The 17,959-nt window shown below is 48.1% G+C and overlaps 1 protein-coding gene across 3 annotated transcripts in view; it reads left to right on the top strand.

Moving 5' to 3' along the window:
- Positions 1–10,735: 10,735 nt before the first annotated feature.
- Positions 10,736–17,959, top strand: part of si:dkey-28b4.8 (sarcoplasmic/endoplasmic reticulum calcium ATPase 2) — a 58,685-nt gene continuing 51,461 nt past the window's right edge. The window contains exons 1-3 of one of the 3 annotated variants that reach the window (XM_041982947.1): positions 10,736–11,565; positions 14,694–14,813; positions 17,667–17,684. In XM_041982947.1, coding sequence (XP_041838881.1) covers positions 14,696–14,813; positions 17,667–17,684 — 136 coding nt within the window. In that variant the 5' untranslated portion in view covers positions 10,736–11,565; positions 14,694–14,695. Of the gene's footprint in view, positions 11,566–11,695; positions 11,914–14,693; positions 14,814–17,666; positions 17,685–17,959 lie in introns of those variants that run through there. The other 2 variants (XM_041982945.1, XM_041982944.1) reach the window with 2 other exon arrangements.

The raw sequence follows: 17,959 nt of genomic DNA on the forward strand, positions 1-17,959 counted from the left end.
CCTTAATGCGTGTTCTCTCATACATAAAACGCGAGTGTTTATATGTATCATGTATGGTGCGGCTGTGCGTCCTGACGGTTTTTGACCGGCCGCGTGCGCTGCTGATATTACGAGCTGGATTACAATTAACAGTGAAGGCGTGAAAGATAGTGAAAAGTGAGAAAAGTATTTGTGTGAAATATAAAAACAAAACAGAAAAAAATACATCGATCTAGGTGTAGAGGCTGTGGTGAGACGAGCAGTGTGTTCTACTGTCAGTGATCTATAATGGCGAGTTAAGAGTGATCATTTGGAGAGATTGACATACAGCACCTGGGATCAGAAGAGCCACGGAGTGACGTCCGGGTCGCGGTACAGTTGTCCATTAATAAACAGTTTATCCACCGCGATGACAGCGCGAGCGCCATTAGCCATAGATTCCCGTCTGATGGGAAACAGGACTCTCCGTCGGTCCAGAATCTCTCTCGGATATTGGTCGTTTACTCCGAAGTTGGTCCCCTTCAGTTCGCGGCCCTGGTTCTTCACCTGCTCCTTCTGTTTGAAGCTGACGAACTTCGCTACGATGGGTCTTGGTCTGCTGGACCCGGGTTTCCTCCCGCCGAGCCGATGGACTCTGTGAAAGGAGATGTTTTTCACCGTTTCCTCTGGGAGCTTCAGGTGGGTTTTGATGAAGTTTTTCACCGTGGTCTCGGGGTCCTCCTCCGTCTGCTCTGGAATCCCTGCAAATACCAGGTTCTCTCTCATGCTCCGCGCCTGCAGATCGATCACCGTTTCCTTGATCTTCTTATTTTCATCTGAGAGACGGGTCAAGCCCTCGGTGAGGGATTTTACCGTCTCTCTGAGACCGGCATTTTCTGCAGCCAGACTTTCCACCTGCTTCTGGCTGAATTCTAATGATTCACGTAGCGCCTGGAACTCTTTGTGGAGAATTTCTACCAGACTCAAACGCGCATCAAAACTACTGAGTTTCTTATCTATGGAGATCAGAACATCTGTTGAGTCGTTCCCCGGTGGTGAAATAGCTCCAGGTGAATCCTCATTTCGCTGTCTCTTGGATTTAGATGAGGTGGAGGGGGTGGAGGTGTTGTTTGGTTTCCCCATGACGATTCTGTCGTAACAACGATCTATAAAATCTGTCAGGCTGGCCAAATCCTCCCCGCTGTGCTCCAGAGTGTACCTTTTAAAGACACTATAGTCCTACTTTAAAGAATATTTTGATTAAGTTGAAAGTATAAATGTTTGGGCGCCTAGTTTGAATCTGCCGTCTCCCCCGGAACTACGTCACCTACAGCATTAGCGTCACTTACCTGCCACCAGCGCTCACTTACCTGCCACCCCGTAGGTCTTAACGTCATCTGATTTGTATACTGCAAGAAGGAAATGTGACTGCAAACTTGATAGCAAGTCTAGTGGTAAGCTTTTCAGGCTGAAATATATAAATCCCAACCTGTGAACTCCAGTCTTAGACCCAAGTGGATTGACTGTCTCACAGTCATCTTGGTAAAGCACAAGTGGGATCGAAAACTCTTTTAAAAACAGCGGGTGTGTTTTACAAAATTCCCCATCAAAAACATCCTTAAGTGAATCTCTCTCCCTCTGCTGCCATTCTTGCATAGCCTGTAAAACTCCAGGAATTTCCAGTATCTTGGTTAAGAGAGGCTTGAGCGGAATACGCTGATATGAATCTGGAACCGAGACTTGCCGGACGGTCCCAGTGGCAGAGGCCCTTTGCTGCAAAAAGGACGTCCCCCCCACGGAATTTTTCCTCAACTGGCTGAATGAAATTTCCTGATTTAGCAAAATACTGCAACTGTTTGTAATCTGTGTCTAGTCCTTTGAAAGGCTCAGCTAACTCCAAGAACTCCAGTCTAAGCACTTCTACCTCTGGGCTATGATCCAGGCCAAAACGGCGAAATACAGACATAGTCTTTGATTCAAGGTTACTCACAATATCACCAACTAAACTAGAGGTGTGTTTAACCATAAAGTTTAAATCAGAGTATGTCAAATTAGACTTGGACCTTAGATGAGCTAAAAATAGAGCCACCCGGTTGATCATGTCCTCGTGTTCAAGTTCATCCCATTCATCCACAACTTCATCTCCCTGCACAGGCTCTGTTTCATCAAACTGTACATCAGTGGGAGGGGTTGGGCCTTCAAGGAGAATATCTAGAGTTTGTTCTCTCTTGTTTTCATGCTCCTTTACTAGGTGTCTTCTATAAGACCTTATGAAAGAAAACGTTCTACCACAACCAGTTTCACTGCACTGAAAGTAAGTCGATGAATGGTTTACATGGTGTACTGTACGTAAATGTATAAAGAGATTTTTTGCATCCCCCGGAATTTGCTTGTTGCATTTAAAGCAAGTGTATGCCATCTGTCCAAGTAGTCTCTCACGTCTGCGTTGAAATTAAGTACTTACAAGTCCTCTAATATTTTTGAGAAACTTAAGCCTGGGGCCTGCTCTTGGAATTAATTGTTTGATGGTCCCCTCATCTAAAAGAAGAAAGCTTTCCTCATCAATTCCCTCGTCTGAAAGACAGAGTAAAACACAAGACATTTCGTTTAAAAACAGAACAGCTAAATTGATGGAACTAATTACATGATGCTATTATTTTCAGAAGCAATTTATCAAATAACAACACAAAAAACACTATATGAGCACTATAATACAAGGCAGTTAATTACATGACTTTTAAAATAATCTTTTTATCTAGCTATGAACATAAAAAAATCATGTTCTTACCTTTAAAAATATCAATAAGGTCTGTCAGCTGCCATTGAGTTAGTTTGTCCACCACAAAACTGTCCATTGACCTGCAACAATAACAGAAAAAAAGGATGAAAAGGCACAATTTGGCTAAGAAATAGCTTATAATTGTGTGCGTAACTCTGTATACCGCTGTTATTACTTTTTGTAAACGTTTTATTTGACTTATATTACCACCAAACATTATTTTATACATAGATGAGCGGAAATAACGTCAAAAACGTTCCGGATAAATAGAGAGGCTGTCTCTCCCACCCCCACCTCAAACCGCTAATGGGCCATAGGATCCAGACAGTGATCCGGATCACCCCCAAAATCTAATCACGCTACTCGTACTTTCCTGGACATTCTGAGAAAATTTCAGCAAAATTCGTCCGTAACTTTTTGAGTTATGTTGCTAACTAACTAACTAACTAACTAACTAACTAACTAACTAACTAACTAACTAACTAACTAACTAACACACAACCCCTTAGGATTACATAACCGTAATAACTGTTAAGTAAAGCAACTGCTGATAGCAAGCCTGCCGCGCGCACCCAACACACCGGCAACTGGCAGTTAGGCTAACTCTGTGGCAGTTAGGCTAACTCTGTGGCAGTTGGGCTAACTCTGTGAAAATTATCCAAAAGCCAGAAGTCATTGTGGATGTTTCGTTAATTCATGCGGCATTCCATGCATGGCAACAGCATTTGTGTGTGATTTAATCGTACTTCAATAGAGAACCCTAAAAGGAAAATGTACAACAAACCTTGCCACTTTGATTGCTGGGTCAACGACGATCGGTTAGATTGCCATCCAGTGCTCCGTTTGAAGTAATCGATGTCATGACGTATGACGTGGAGACGTTCAAAACATAAACAACCCAGGTGATGGGTTAACTAATGTTTGTTGGGTTGATGTAAAGATAGTATATAACTGAACTGTCTTTAACCAAGGTTTAACCCAATGCATGGGTTCACAACAATAACCCAGTTAATAACCCAATACCCATATAATAACCCAAAATGGGTTATACATTTCACAACCCATCACTTACATTAATTAAATAACCCAGCATTTTTTAGGGAGTACTGGTCTTTGAATGAGGAATGTGTGCAGGGAAATGTCTAATTTACCAAATGGGATTAAGCTGTACTCCCTACCAGGCTGAGACCAGGAGGGATTGGTTCGAATGACTAGTTTGAACTGCGACTAGTTAGAACAGCTGTTCTAAAGACTAGTGAGAACAGCTGTTCTAATGACTAGTTAGAACAGTGACTAGTTAGCTTTCTTAATGACTAGGTAGAACAGCGACTAGTTAGAACATTACTTTTCTACAGACTAGAACTCGTCCCTGAGCCGTCACGTTATCGTGGTGGAGGAGTTTGTGCGTCCTGACAATCCTAGCAGCTTTGTTGATGGGGGCTTTATGCCCCGTGTAGGGTCACCCATGGCAAACAGGTGTCTAGGGGAGGGATTAGACGAAGTGCCACTCAAATCACCCCTATGATGAGGAGAAAACAAGGACCAAGGTTTCCCTTGCCTGAACATGGGTCACCGGGGCCCCCCTCTGGAGCCAAGCCTGGAGGTGGGGCACAGAGGCGAGCGCTTGGTGGCCGGGCCTTTGCCCATGGTGCCTGGTAGGGCTCAGCCCGAAAGGTGACATGGGCCCCCCCTCCTGTGGGCTCACCACCTGAAGGTGGGGCCATCGGGGTCGGGTGCAGTGTGAGCTGGGCGGCTGCCAGAGTCGGGGACCCTGGTGGTCTGATCCTCGGCTGCAAAATCTAGCTCTAGGGACGTGGAATGTCACCTCTCTGGCGAGGAGGGAGCCTGAGCTGGTGCATGAGGTTGAGCGGTTCTGGCTAGATATAGTTTGACTCACCTCGACACACGGCATGGGCTCTGGAACCACTGTCCTTAAGAGGGGCTGGACCCTCTTCCATTCTAGAGTTGCTCCTGGTGAGAGGCGCCAAGCAGGTGTGGGCCTGCTCATTGCCCCCCGACTTGACACCTGTACATTTGGGTTTACCCCGCTGGACGAAATGGTAGCCTCCCTCCGCCTTCAGGTGGGGGGACAGGTCCTAACTGTTATTTGTGCTTGTGCACCAAATAGCAGTTCAGAGTACCCACCCTTTTTGGAGTCCTTTGGGGGGGTGTTGGAGCACTCCTTCCGTGGACTCCCTCGTTCTGCTGGGGGACTTCAATGCTCACGTGGGCAATGACGGAGAGACCAGGAGGGGGGGCGTGGGAGACACAGCCCCCCTAATCTAAGTCAGAGTGGTGTTTTGTTGTTGGACTTCTGGACTGTCCATAACGAACACCTTGTTCAGACATAAGAGTGTCCACATGTGCACTTGGCACCAGGACACTCTAGGCCACAGTTCATTGATTGACTTGGGACTCCATGTCTTGGACACTTGGGTGAAGAGAGGGGCAGAGCTGTCAACTGATCACCACCTGGTGGTGAGTTGGCTCAGATGGTGGGGGAGGATGCCGGTCAAGCCTGGCAGACCCAAGCATGTTGTGAGGGTCTGCTGGGAACGTCTGGCAGAATCCCCTGTCAGAAAGAGTTTCAACTCCCATCTCCAACAGAGCTTCAACCATGTTCCGGGTGAGGCGGGGGACATTGAGTCCGAGTGGGCTGTGTTCCATGTCTCTATTGTTGAGGCGGCCTACTGGAGCTGTGGCCATAAGGTCGTCGGTGCCTGTCATGGTAGAAATCCCTGAACTCATTGGTGGACACCAGCAGTAAGGGATGCCGTCAAGCTAAAGAAGGAGTCATATCGGGCCTTTTTGGCCTGTGGGACTGCAGAGGCAGCTGATGGTTATTGGCGGGCTAAGTGGAGCACAGCTTTGGCGGTTGCTAAGGCAAAAACTTGGGCACTCGGTCCACCATCCAGCGGCTCAGGAGGGAAAAGCAGTGCTCTGTCAACACTGTGTACAGTGGGGATGGGGGACTGCTGACCTCGACTTGGGACGTTGTGAGGCGGTGGGGGTAATACTTTGAAGACATTCTAAATCCCACCAACACGTCTTCCGATGAGGAAGCAGAGTCTGTGGTAGCTGGTGCTGGCTCTCCTATCTCTGGGGCTGAGATCGCTGAGGTGGTTAAAAAAGCTCCTCGGTGGCAAGCCTCCGGGGGTGGATGAGGTTAGCCCAGAGCTCCTTAAGACTCTGGATGCTGTAGGGCTGTCTTAGCTGGACAGGTAGATGTGGGTGGTAGTCCCCGTCTTCAAAAATGGGGACCAGAGGATGTGTTCCAACTACAGGGGGATCACACTCCTCAGCCTCCCTGGTAAGGTCTATTCAGGGGTGCTGGAGAGGAGGATCCGTTGACTAGTCAAACCTCGGATTGAGGAGGAGCAGTGTGGTTTTCTTCCCGGTCGTGGAACAGTGGACCAGTGGACCAGTTCTACATACTCTTCAGGGTCTTGGAGGGGGCATGGGTGTTTGCCTAACCAATCTGCATGTGCTTTGTGGACTTGGAGAAGGCATTTGACCGTGTCCCCTGGGGACTCCTGTGGGGGGTACTCCGGGAGTATGGGGTGCCAGACCCACTTGTGCAAGCTGTCCGGTCTCTGTACGACCGGTGTCAGAGCTTGGTCCACATCGCTGACAGTGAATCAGAATCGTTTCCAGTGCGGGTTGGACTCCGCCAAGGCTGCCCTTTGTCACCGATTCTGTTCATAACTTTTATGGACAGAATTTCTAGGCGCAGCCGAGGTGTTGAGGGGATCTGGTTTGGTGGCCTCAGGATTGGGTCTCTGCTCTTTGTGGATGATGTGGTTCTGGTGGCTTTGTCGGGCCGTGATCTTCAGCTCTAACTGGAGCGATTCGCAACCGAGTGTGAAGCGGCTGGGATGAGAATCAGCACCTCCAAGTCCGAGACCATGGTCCTCAACCGGAAAAGGGTGGAGTGCTTTCTCCTGGTCTGCAATAGGGTCCTGCCCCAAGTGGAGAAGTTCATGTATCTCAGGGTCTTGTTCACGGGTGAGGGAATGATGGAGCGGGAGATCGACAGGCGGATCGGTGCGGCGTCTGCAGTGATGCGGATTCTGCATCGGTCTGTCGTGGTGAAGAAGGAGCTGAGCCAGAAGTCAAAGCTCTCAATTTACCGGTCGATCTACGTTCCTACCCTCACCTATGGTCATGAGCTGTGGGTAGTGACCGAAAGAACAAGATCACGAATACAAGCGGCCAAAATTAGTTTTCTCTGCAGGGTGGTCGGGCTCTCCCTTAAAGATAGGGTGAGAAACTCGGTGATCCGGGAGGGGCTCAGAGTAGAGTCGCTGCTCCTCCACATCAAGAGGAGCCAGATGAGGTGGCTCGGGCATCTGGTTAGGAAGCCTCCTGAGGATGAGGTGTTCCGGACACGTCCCACCGGAAAGAGGCCCCGGGGAAGACCCAGGACACGCTGGACGGACTACATCTCTCGGCTGGCCTGGGAACGCCTCGGGATCCCTCCGGATGAGCTGGTGAATGTGGCCGGGGAAAGGGAAGTCTGGGTTTCTCTGCTTAGGCAGCTGCCCCCGCGACCCGACTCTGGATAAGCGGCAGAAGATGGATGGATGGATGGATGGTTAGAACAGCTGTTCTACAGACTAGTTAGAACAGCTCTGTTCTAATTGTAACAGTAGGCCTGAAGGGGGCTGCAGTGGCTGGAAATTATTCCACAAGGCTGGAGATCAATCAGGAGGAACTGATTGGTGGCAGGTGTGACTGCAGGTTGTGACTATTTAATCCCAGTGTGGGCAAGCAAGGTCTGCCATACGTTATAATGATAAGAAGCTTATTATTTTATGTGCTTTGTTTTTAGGGACAACACTGGCTGCCGTTTATTTTAGTTGGTTTTATATGGTTTGGTTTTACTTTTTATTTTAGATTTTAATACTCTGTCTTCTCTTGTTTTCTAGTGCTGTGACTGGTGTGTCCTCCTTTCACTGGTGCCGTCCTGATGCTCGGAGTTCACTTAGATGGTGATTTGGTTTGTGGTTGCATGAGTTTGTTGTTGTGTTTTTATTTGGAATGAATTGGATTTATGTTTTATTTGAATGTGTAGTATAATCCTGGTCCCGTCACTGTAAATTGCTTGGGTTTCAGCCGTAGCATGACTCTCTGTCATCTTGCCATTAATATCTGCATTGTTTAGGTTTTAGTCCTATACAATTGAATGGTATATCTCTGACCCACACTGACCGCTGTGGGCTCGTAATTAAATGCCTATGTGCTAGACATGTCTTTTCACCCACAAGAGGTGTCCGAAATTAACTTTTTGACTCATCAGCCAAGTTGGCCGGTAGATGAAAAAATCCACCGGCCAAACATATTTTTTACTGGCTAAATTATTAAATTATTGTACACACACACACCTCTACATACATGTTATTTCTATAATATTATGTTGTGTGTTGTATCCAAACTGAAAGTGGAAGCCACAGCAACATTAAACAAAGGCAACAAGAAAAATGGTTTTATTTGATAAAGTGTTGATGTCTGAATTCATGAACTAGAACCTGACCAGACGCCTCCCTCTCTGCTCTTCGTCTGGCCTCCTGCTCCCAACAGTCCTTGTACCACAGCATTACAGCCTTGGTGGGATCAAACTCCCTGATTTTTGCTTTTTATCTTATTGTTTAAAGAATAAACGTAACAAAACCTGATAATAAATAAATTTAAAGCTTATTGATCTGATTCATAATAAATCAGTAATACTGAATATAAATAGCCTATCAATATCCCTAAAAGCTGATTTATAATAATAATGAACTTAATAACTGATAAATACAATAACAATAAGTATCATTATTATATTGATAAGTTAATCGGTTGACAGCTGTTCGTAGTCTTGCGGAGTCACATCATGCCTGTTATGCAGCTGTCATCACCCTTCATGTTGTAAACAGCTAAGCTAACACGCTAACATCACGTCCAACAGAGTGCTGCTATGCTGGCAGCGCAGCACGCGCAGGTGTCTTCGTCCACTGTCGGCATGCGCAGGTGTGTTACCGCCTACAGTCGGTGCGCGCAGGTGTGTTACCGCCTACAGTCGGTGCGCGCAGGTGTGTTACTGCCTACTGTCGGCGCTCGCAGGTGTGTTACCGCCTACTATCGGCACGTGCAGGTGTGTACCGCCTACTGTCGGCACATGCAGGTGTGTTACCGCCTACTGTCGGCACATGCAGGTGTGTACCGCCTACTGTCGGCGCGCGCAGGTGTGTTACCGCCTACTGTCGGCGCTCGCAGGTGTGTTACCGCCTACTATCAGCACATGCAGGTGTGTTACCGCCTACTGTCGGCACATGCAGGTGTGTACCGCCTACTGTCGGCACATGCAGGTGTGTTACCGCCTACAGTCGGCACATGCAGGTGTGTACCGCCTACTGTCGGCACATGCAGGTGTGTTACCGCCTACAGTCGGCACATGCAGGTGTGTACCGCCTACTGTCGGCTCGCGCAGGTGTGTTACCGCCTACTGTCGGCGAGTGTTTGCGTTAGTGCGTGTTTGTGTACGTGCACGTTGTTCATACATGCAGACAGCAGAGCAACATAAAGAAGAAATCTACCAAAAGGAAAAACATGGCTAATTTGGTACAAACATTTACTCACCATTTGGCGGACAGCCATCTGAGATTTACTCGCCATACGAAAAATTTACTCGCATTTGGCGCCTGGCGAGTGTTAATTTTGGACCGTGCCCACAGGGTTACATAATGACTGGTTAGAACAGCGTTGTTCTAATGACTGTTTAGAACAGTAAATAGTTAGAACAGTGCTGTTCTACTGATTAGTTAGAACAGCTGTTCTAATAGTCATTGGGACCTTATCACCTTATAACGAAACAGTTATTCTGACTAGTTAGAACAGTGAATAGTTAAAGCAGCCCTGTTCTAATGACTACGTCCAAGTTACTAACTAGTTAGAAGAGCAAATAATTGGAACAGCTGTTCTAATGACTAGTCAAAGCAGCGACTAGTTAGAACAGTATCAGTGATGGACTCAGACCTAAAAACCACCAACCAGACCAGAAATCTGGGTCTAGTGATGGACTCAGACCTAAAAACCACCAACCAGACCAGAAATCTGGGTCTAGTGATAGACTCAGACCTAAAAGCCACCAACCAGGCCAGAAATCTGGGTGTAGTGATGGAATCAGACCTACTCTGACCTAAACTTTGAGAAACACATGAAGGGAACCACAAAGTCAGACTACTATCACCTCAAGAATATATTAAGGGTAAAACATGTGATGTCTTAGCAGGACCTGGAAAAACTAGTCCAGCTTTTTTCTTAAGTCACCAGTCCAGCTCTGAGGTCTTTACACTGGCTGCCGGTCCATCAGAGGATAGACTTTAAAGTTCAGCTGCTGGTCTAGAAAGCTCTGAATGGTTTAGGACCAACATACATCAGAGACCAGAATGTTGAGGTGTCCCTGAGCTGAACCCCTACTTGCTCCTGATGGGTTGTGGTTGGCGCCTTGCATGGCAGCTTCTGCCATCAGTGTGTGAATGTGGTGAAATGTAAAGCGCTTTGGATAAAAAACCTACCTGTTCTCTGCATGGAACTAGTTTTAATTTAGAGTCCAGATCTGGATCTGGTTCTGTTAAGCTGGAATCAGGTTTAATACTGTTTTTAGTGTTATTTTTTCCTTTTTCCTTTCTTTTTTTTTTTGATGTTACATGATGCTTCTTCTGTAAAGCACGCTGAATCACTATCGCTGGATCGTGGATAAACGTGTCTTGTCTAAAACTGAAAGACTTGCAGCTGTATGTTGTGGCTGCTCACAACTCAATAAACAAGGCCATATCTAACTTTTTCATTGATTATTGAGAAGGAATAACTTAGGATATGTAATTTAAAAATTAAAAAAAAAATTTACGTTTTTCACTGCAAACAGAAGGCTAGAGGTTTTATTTTTAAATGCTCTGCTGGTCCACGTTAATCAGTTCATTGACAGCAGACGCACCGCAAGATGATTGGTCGAGACCAACGCGAGAGGCTGGGCATTTACCTGTTACAGTTTTCGGTTGGCGGAATTGTAAAGTTTTTGAACGCTGATTCGCTGAGCTGGCACGTCAGTCTTGTTTCGTGGGCTCTGATTGGTTGAGTGTTAGCTCCGTGGGTTTCTGTACCGTTAATCACGTCCACTCTTCAGCAGCGTCAAGCTGAGCAGGTTAGACACGTTCATGGCGGAAATAAGCCAACTTTTATGTATTTTCAGCAGCTAAAAGAATTTGTGTACATTGTAAATAGTATAAAATAGTCTCAAAATAAAAGTTGTCTTTAAATCTACTATTAAACGATTCATTGAAACGGTGATATTTTTCAGAAACTCTTTCTTTGACACATAAAACCGGATGTTGTAGAAGTCATTAACTTGATTCCATAAATCCCTGTAGCCTGCAGGCAGATCGCAGACACTCCTCAGCCAGGATGAGCAGTTTTTATACCCCGCCGCATTGAAAAGACTTTTTTAGTAAAAACAAAAAAAAAAATCACAACAAAACAACAAAAAACAAGCAAACAAACAAAAACATTTGCCTCAAACTAGCCTTCGTTTCTGGAGAGATTTTTTATTTTACTCCTCGGAATTACGATGCCTTTTTGATGGGATCCCGTTCGTGCTGATTTTTCCAGATGAGCTGCTTTCACGCCATAAATAAGTAGTGTGTTAAAAACAGTTTTCCGTCAGTAGTTTGCCTCTCTCTTTAGGTTGGGGGACTTCAAGCCAAAAACACATGGTGCTTGTACATATCCCATTTTGTTCAAACTAAAGGACAGTGATCAGACGACACGCGGACACACCGACAGCTCCGGTAAGCAACCTGTTCGTCCTCATCCGGAGGATTAACGGCATACATCATGTTAGCGGGCTAGCCTGCTAGCCTGCGCACTGCTGCTAGCAGCTAGCTCCCGGCTCGCGCTGGGGTAGGATGAGATGTGACACAGAAACCAAAGTGTCTGACGTCAGTCTCTCCAGATTTAATGGCAGCCTTTATAATAGTATATTAGTAAAACTGTTGGTATTAAGAATATTTAGAGCATAATTTAACCTGATATATATATCGGACGGCCCTGTGATGGACTGGTGACCTGTCCAGGTGTACCTGCCTCTCACCTGGATGGAAGGATGGGTTTATATCGGATCTTGAATGTACACACTGGTGAGGTGATTAAGCTGGTGAATTGGAGAGATTTCATGGTAGCGAATAGCTGACGTAACATAAGTGATGCTTCTTTTGTACATCCATGAGTAGCGCCAGCCTGGTACCCAGATCGGACCCTGGTACCCAGATCGGACCGGTATCCAGATCGGATCCTGGTACCCAGATCGGGCCCTCGTATCCAGATCAGATCCTGGTACCCAGATCGGACCCAGGTATCCAGATCGGATCCTGGTACCCAGATCGGACCCTCGTATCCAGATCGGATCCTGGTACCCAGATCGGACCCTCGTATCCAGATCGGATCCTGGTACCCAGATCGGGCCCTCGTATCCAGATCAGATCCTGGTACCCAGATCGGGCCCTCGTATCCAGATCAGATCCTGGTACCCAGATCGGACCCAGGTATCCAGATCGGATCCTGGTACCCAGATCGGACCCTCGTATCCAGATCGGATCCTGGTACCCAGATCGGACCCTGGTATCCAGGGGTCTCTCTCTCTCTCTCTGGGTTCAAGTCAGTGTGGCTACCAGCTGACGGTGGAACACTGTTTTTATTTTGTGTGTAGAACATCCTGACGTTAGAAAACACTGAAATGCTGTTGGAGAAAATGGGAGGAAGTAGCAGAATAAGTGTGTCTAGAGGGCTTTTCTGTTGTAACAAAGCTCTGTTGGAAAGTCTGTTTATTTATCTTTTATATGGAGAAACACTTGTAAGGAAACTATGTGTCATGAGGTGTCATTAATTCTAGATGTATGATTATTGTCAAAGAAATAATTACAAATATTCTGACTTAATTAAATTTCCAACATAAAATGGAAAGGTTTCATTTATTTCTGCATTATGTTGTCATCGTAAGCTAGAAACGGTGAGCTCTAAATCTCTACCTGGACCAGGACCTCCACCTGGTCCTCTACCTGCTTCTCTACTTGGACCAGGACCTCCACCTGCTCCTCTACCTGCTCCTCTACCTGGACCAGGACCTCCACCTGGTCCTCTACCTGCTTCCCTACCTGGACCAGGACCTCCACCTGCTCCTCTACCTGGACCAGGACCTCCACCTGCTCCTCTACCTGCTTCTCTACCTGGACCAGGACCTCCACCTGCTCCTCTACCTGGACCAGGACCTCCACCTGGTCCTCTACCTGCTCCTCTACCTGGACCAGGACCTCCACCTGGTCCTCTACCTGCTTCTCTACCTGGACCAGGACCTCCACCTGCTCCTCCACCTGGACCAGGACCTCCACCTGGTCCTCTACCTGCTTCTCTACCTGGACCAGGACCTCCACCTGCTCCTCTACCTGCTTCTCTACCTGGACCAGGACCTCCACCTGCTCCTCTACCTGGACCAGGACCTCCACCTGGTCCTCTACCTGCTCCTCTACCTGGACCAGGACCTCCACCTGCTCCTCTACCTGCTTCTCTACCTAGACCAGGACCTCCACCTGCTCCTCTACCTGGACCAGGACCTCCACCTGGTCCTCTACCTGCTTCTCTACCTGGACCAGGACCTCCTCCTGCTCCTCTACCTGGACCAGGACCTCCACCTGGTCCTCTACCTGCTTCTCTACCTGGACCTGGACCTCCACCTGGTCCTCTACCTGCTTCTCTACCTGGACCAGGACCTCCACCTGCTCCTCCACCTGGACCAGGACCTCCACCTGGTCCTCTACCTGCTTCTCTACCTGGACCAGGACCTCCACCTGGTCTTCCACCTGGACCAAGACCTCCACCTGGTCCTCTACCTGCTTCTCTACCTGGACCAGGACCTCTACTTGCTCCTCCACCTTGACCAGGACCTCCACCTGCTCCTCCACCTTGACCAGGACCTCCACCTGCTCCTCCACCTGGACCAGGACCTCCACCTGGTCCTGTGAGGCTTCTTTCTGGAAACTCCATAATGAAACTGCTTTTGAACTTTTCTTCAGAAAGCAGGAAAACATCTGGCTAGCTCCGACTTCCAGGTGCTGGTTGAGACAAAAATAATCCAGGACCAGAGGAAATAAAGAACCTGGACCACTGCTGGAACTAGACACTCCTTCTGCTCCAGACCATCAAACCCTGACCAGTAAGAGACCTTGCGCCCAGTCGCCTCGCTGGAACAGAGAAGCCGTCCGTCATCCCCAGAGTTTAACCTCCAGTAAATGAACGCTCATGCTGCTGGAAGAGTGAGTTAAACATCAGCTTCATTAACCAGCTGCTGAACGTTCCCTTTACTTAGTGCTGCTGGTTCTTCTGCAGGACGGACCTCCTGCTTTCCAGGCTGAGGCGTCCTCCACCATCACGCCTGGATCAGACGTCCCAGCAGGAGGAAGGAATATGTTAATCTGGATGGAAAACTCCGCTCGAACAGACGTTCCCATGAAAACACGTGTGTCGTTTTCCTTCCTCACTTGATCCGTGTTTCAGACATGATCTTTTCTGGAAAAGGAACGTACTGCCGGATCTTTACCAGGACTGGTTGTGATGTTTACCATGTGGTGACCTGTTAACCCAGTGATGGGTATGTGGGTTGTACATGGAAACCTTCCCTACCAGAGCTACCAAAGCTGTTAATGTTCAGAGAAATAACTAACCACACACCCAGGCCATCGCTCTGTGGGCTGACTTTACACAGTCCTCAGCTGTAAGAATGACAATATTAATGTAGAGAAAAGGAATTCTCAATTCAGCTTTACTGCTTATTGGGTGGAAAGATGGTCAGTACTTTATGTGGACTGCTACAAACTGAAAGCTGATTGTCAGACTGAAGGTAACTGAAGTGTGTTTGTCTCTACAGAGATGGATAACGCTCATACCAAGACTGTGGAGGAGGTTCTGGGCTTCTTCAGTGTGAACGAATCTACAGGTCTGAGCTGCGAGCAGCTGAAGAAAAGCAGAGAGAGATGGGGATCGAACGGTACACATCTTTTCTTTCCGGCTTGTTTGGCTTCTCTCTGTGGCAGAATTCATTCAGCCCGTGTCTTCTCAGCTCTGGCCAGCTGCTGTTGGGATGGCTTGAGGAGCAGAAATGGAATGACTCCTGTGTTTGTCGTGGTTTTTAACTGGCTGAGATGTTTAGTTCTTTTCATCCAGCTTTGGATTGCAGGCCTGAAACAGTCGACCACTTTGTGCAGCGACTGGTTCTTCCTGCAACACTTTGCAAACATGTCGCTGCAAAGGTCAATGACAGAAAAATGTAATCAAATCATTGAAAATGGTTTCTGCTGACATCTAATGGCTTTAGAAAATCACTTTTGTTCTCAGAATGAAGCATTTATCTCCTGGCTTACATGCAGCTGCCTGCCTACTGAATGTCTCTGAACACACCAGCTTTAAACCTGCAGCTAGAGCTTCGTTTGGGATCTCTAACACCTTAAAAGCACAGTTCGAGCACCGAGTGTTATAGCACACCCGCTAATTTCTTGGCCTCCCCACGGTTAGAACACCAGAGGGCTCGGAGACTCTGGGGCTCGTCCCTGTCGCTGCGGGAAAGAAATATCAAGCAGAGACCCACACCAGGTCTGCTCGAGTTGCCCGGGGCTGGAACACGCCCGACTTGCCATCAAGATTCCCAGCTCGTGTCAACACTGTTTGGTGTTCACCATTAAGAGTCTGCACAGACGGCTAGCCCACCAGGTTAGCCTGTCTGGACAGGACCCCTATCTCCCCTCCGCCGGTGCTGAGGTCGATGAGGAGGAGGAGAAGGGAGCTGCTGCGATGGTGGAACCGGAGGCTGGCGCCAGCTGGGGCTCCCAGCTCGACGTAGCCGCGGATCCCCTGCCAGAGGAAGATGTCCTGGACTTGGACTATGGGAAGACGAAGATGTCTCCTCAAACCTCCTCATTTCAGAGGATGAAGAGGAGAACGACGTCTTCATCCCTCCGACCCATGCTGCACAGCATGCAGCCTCCATGCGTCCAAGTCTGACCGTTTTCAGTCAGCCCTGACCAAGAAGGCTTATAAGGCAGCGGTGCTTTCGGCCTGGGCACTCAATGTCCTCTCCCTGCTCACTGCTAACCAAGCTGAGTTGTGCGAGGATTTTGGGCAAACACAGGACCCAGCAATGTGGGAGGAAATTCCGGTTATCACCGATCTATGTCTCCACATGCAGCGCTGTGCAGTTCAGGCCACGGGCAGAGCACTGGAAACTATGGTGCTACAGGAACAGGCGTGGTGACTCAACCTTGTCAACCTGTTGGATAGAGAGAAGGATGAGATGCTGGACATGCCCATTGTCCCGGAGGGGATTTTTGGCTCTGCGTTGGCCTCAGTGCAACGGCGTTGTGAAGCCAAGAAGAAGAAGGATGAAGCTCTCCAGCTCTTCCGCCCTCGGAAGCCTCCTGCTCCCTCTCTGCCTGTGCAGCGTAAAACCTTCACGCCAGCTGTTTCTCAGATCTCACATTTCAAGATACCCAAACAGCCAAGGCCCCACTCCGTACCGCCTCCTCTGCCCGGTCGGGCTGGCTGGTTCAAGAAACCCTCCGCTCCTGTTGCAGCCCCGCCGGGATTTTTGCGTGATCTGATTGACAGGGAGAAAGCCTTCTCTACGGTAAAAGTGTACTTGGCAGCTATCGCTGCCTGTTACATGGGGTTTGGAAAGCAAACAGCGAGTCATAGTCTGCCGCTTTATAAAGGGCGCAGACAGGCTTCTTCCAGTGTCCAGACCGGTGGTGCCACCGTGGGATCTGGCTCAAGACGTGTTGTTGCTAGCTCTGGCGTCGGCGAAGCGGGTCAGCGACATCGATGTGCTTTTGGTGCACCCGACATGCACCCAGTTTTTCCCGGGCGGTGTAAGCATGATTTTGAGGCCCAACCCGGCTTTTGTGTCGAAGGTGGTGGGCTCATGTTCTCCTATTGATCTTGTGGCTTTCCCTGCCTCGTCAGGGTAATCGCGGTCACATGCCTTGTGTCCAGTACGCACAGTGCGTGCTTACGTGGATAGGACAAGGGGTCTCAGGACAAGCGATCGGTAGTTTGTCTCCTGGGCTGGTCCTCACATGGGAAAACCTGTGACGAAGCAGTGCCTGTCACACTGGGTGGTGGAGGCGATGCTTTGGCCTATACAAGTCAGGGTTTGCTTGCGGGCACATTTGACTCAGGGCATGGCCACTTCCTGGGCCCTATTCATAGGGGTCTCTGTTCAGGACATCTGTGCTGCGGCAAGTTGGTCCATGCCTCTCATCTTTGTCCGTTTCTATATGCTGGACATGTCCGCTCCGTGCGTGGTACACACAGTTTTGCTGTCCTGATTGGATTGGAGCTCTAGATAAGCTTGTCTGGATATACGGGAGCTACCACATCCCATAGTAAGACATCGAGCAGAATATTATAAAAAAAGAACTTTAGGTTATTTACATTACCCCAGTTCTCTCAGTGATATGAACGAGATGTCTCACCAGACAACCCTTCTTGCTTGGGCGAGTGAGAAGAGGTGCTTATGTTGAATAACTTGGTCCGTCCGCATGAGCTATTTAAGGCAGATGGCACTACGTGATGCAGATGGATACGTTCACACGTTCATCAGCCAATCATGGTTGGCATAAAGAGATTAATGCTTCTGAGGGCTTCAGAGAGGCATGCATCCCATAGTGAGACATCTCGCTCATTTTACTCAGAGAACCGGGATTATGTAAATAACCGTTTTTACCTGTTTTTTCTGGAAAACCTGAACCTGGTTTTCTTTCCAGTCTGCACCACAGCTGTCATATATTTGTTATTTTTAGTGCTGTTAACGCTGATAATTTTTTCTTTGTTTTGTCCTTATTTTCAGAATTACCAGCAGAAGAAGGTGAGCTGTCCCTTTCTCTGCTTCTGTCATGTCTCTGTCCATGTCTCGTACCCTGTCTCTGACCATGTTTCTGTCTCTGACCATGTTTCTGTCTCTGACCATGTTCCTGTCTCTGACCATGTCTCTGCCTCTGACCATGTCTCTGTCTCTGACCATGTCTCGTACCCTGTCTCTGACCATGTCTCTGTCTCTGACCATGTTTCTGTCTCTGACCATGTTCCTGTCTCTGACCATGTCTCTGCCTCTGACCATGTCTCTGTCTCTGACCATGTCTC

The sequence above is a fragment of the Melanotaenia boesemani genome, chromosome 4 (assembly GCF_017639745.1).
Source record: "Melanotaenia boesemani isolate fMelBoe1 chromosome 4, fMelBoe1.pri, whole genome shotgun sequence".
Classification (NCBI taxonomy): Eukaryota; Metazoa; Chordata; class Actinopteri; order Atheriniformes; family Melanotaeniidae; genus Melanotaenia; species Melanotaenia boesemani.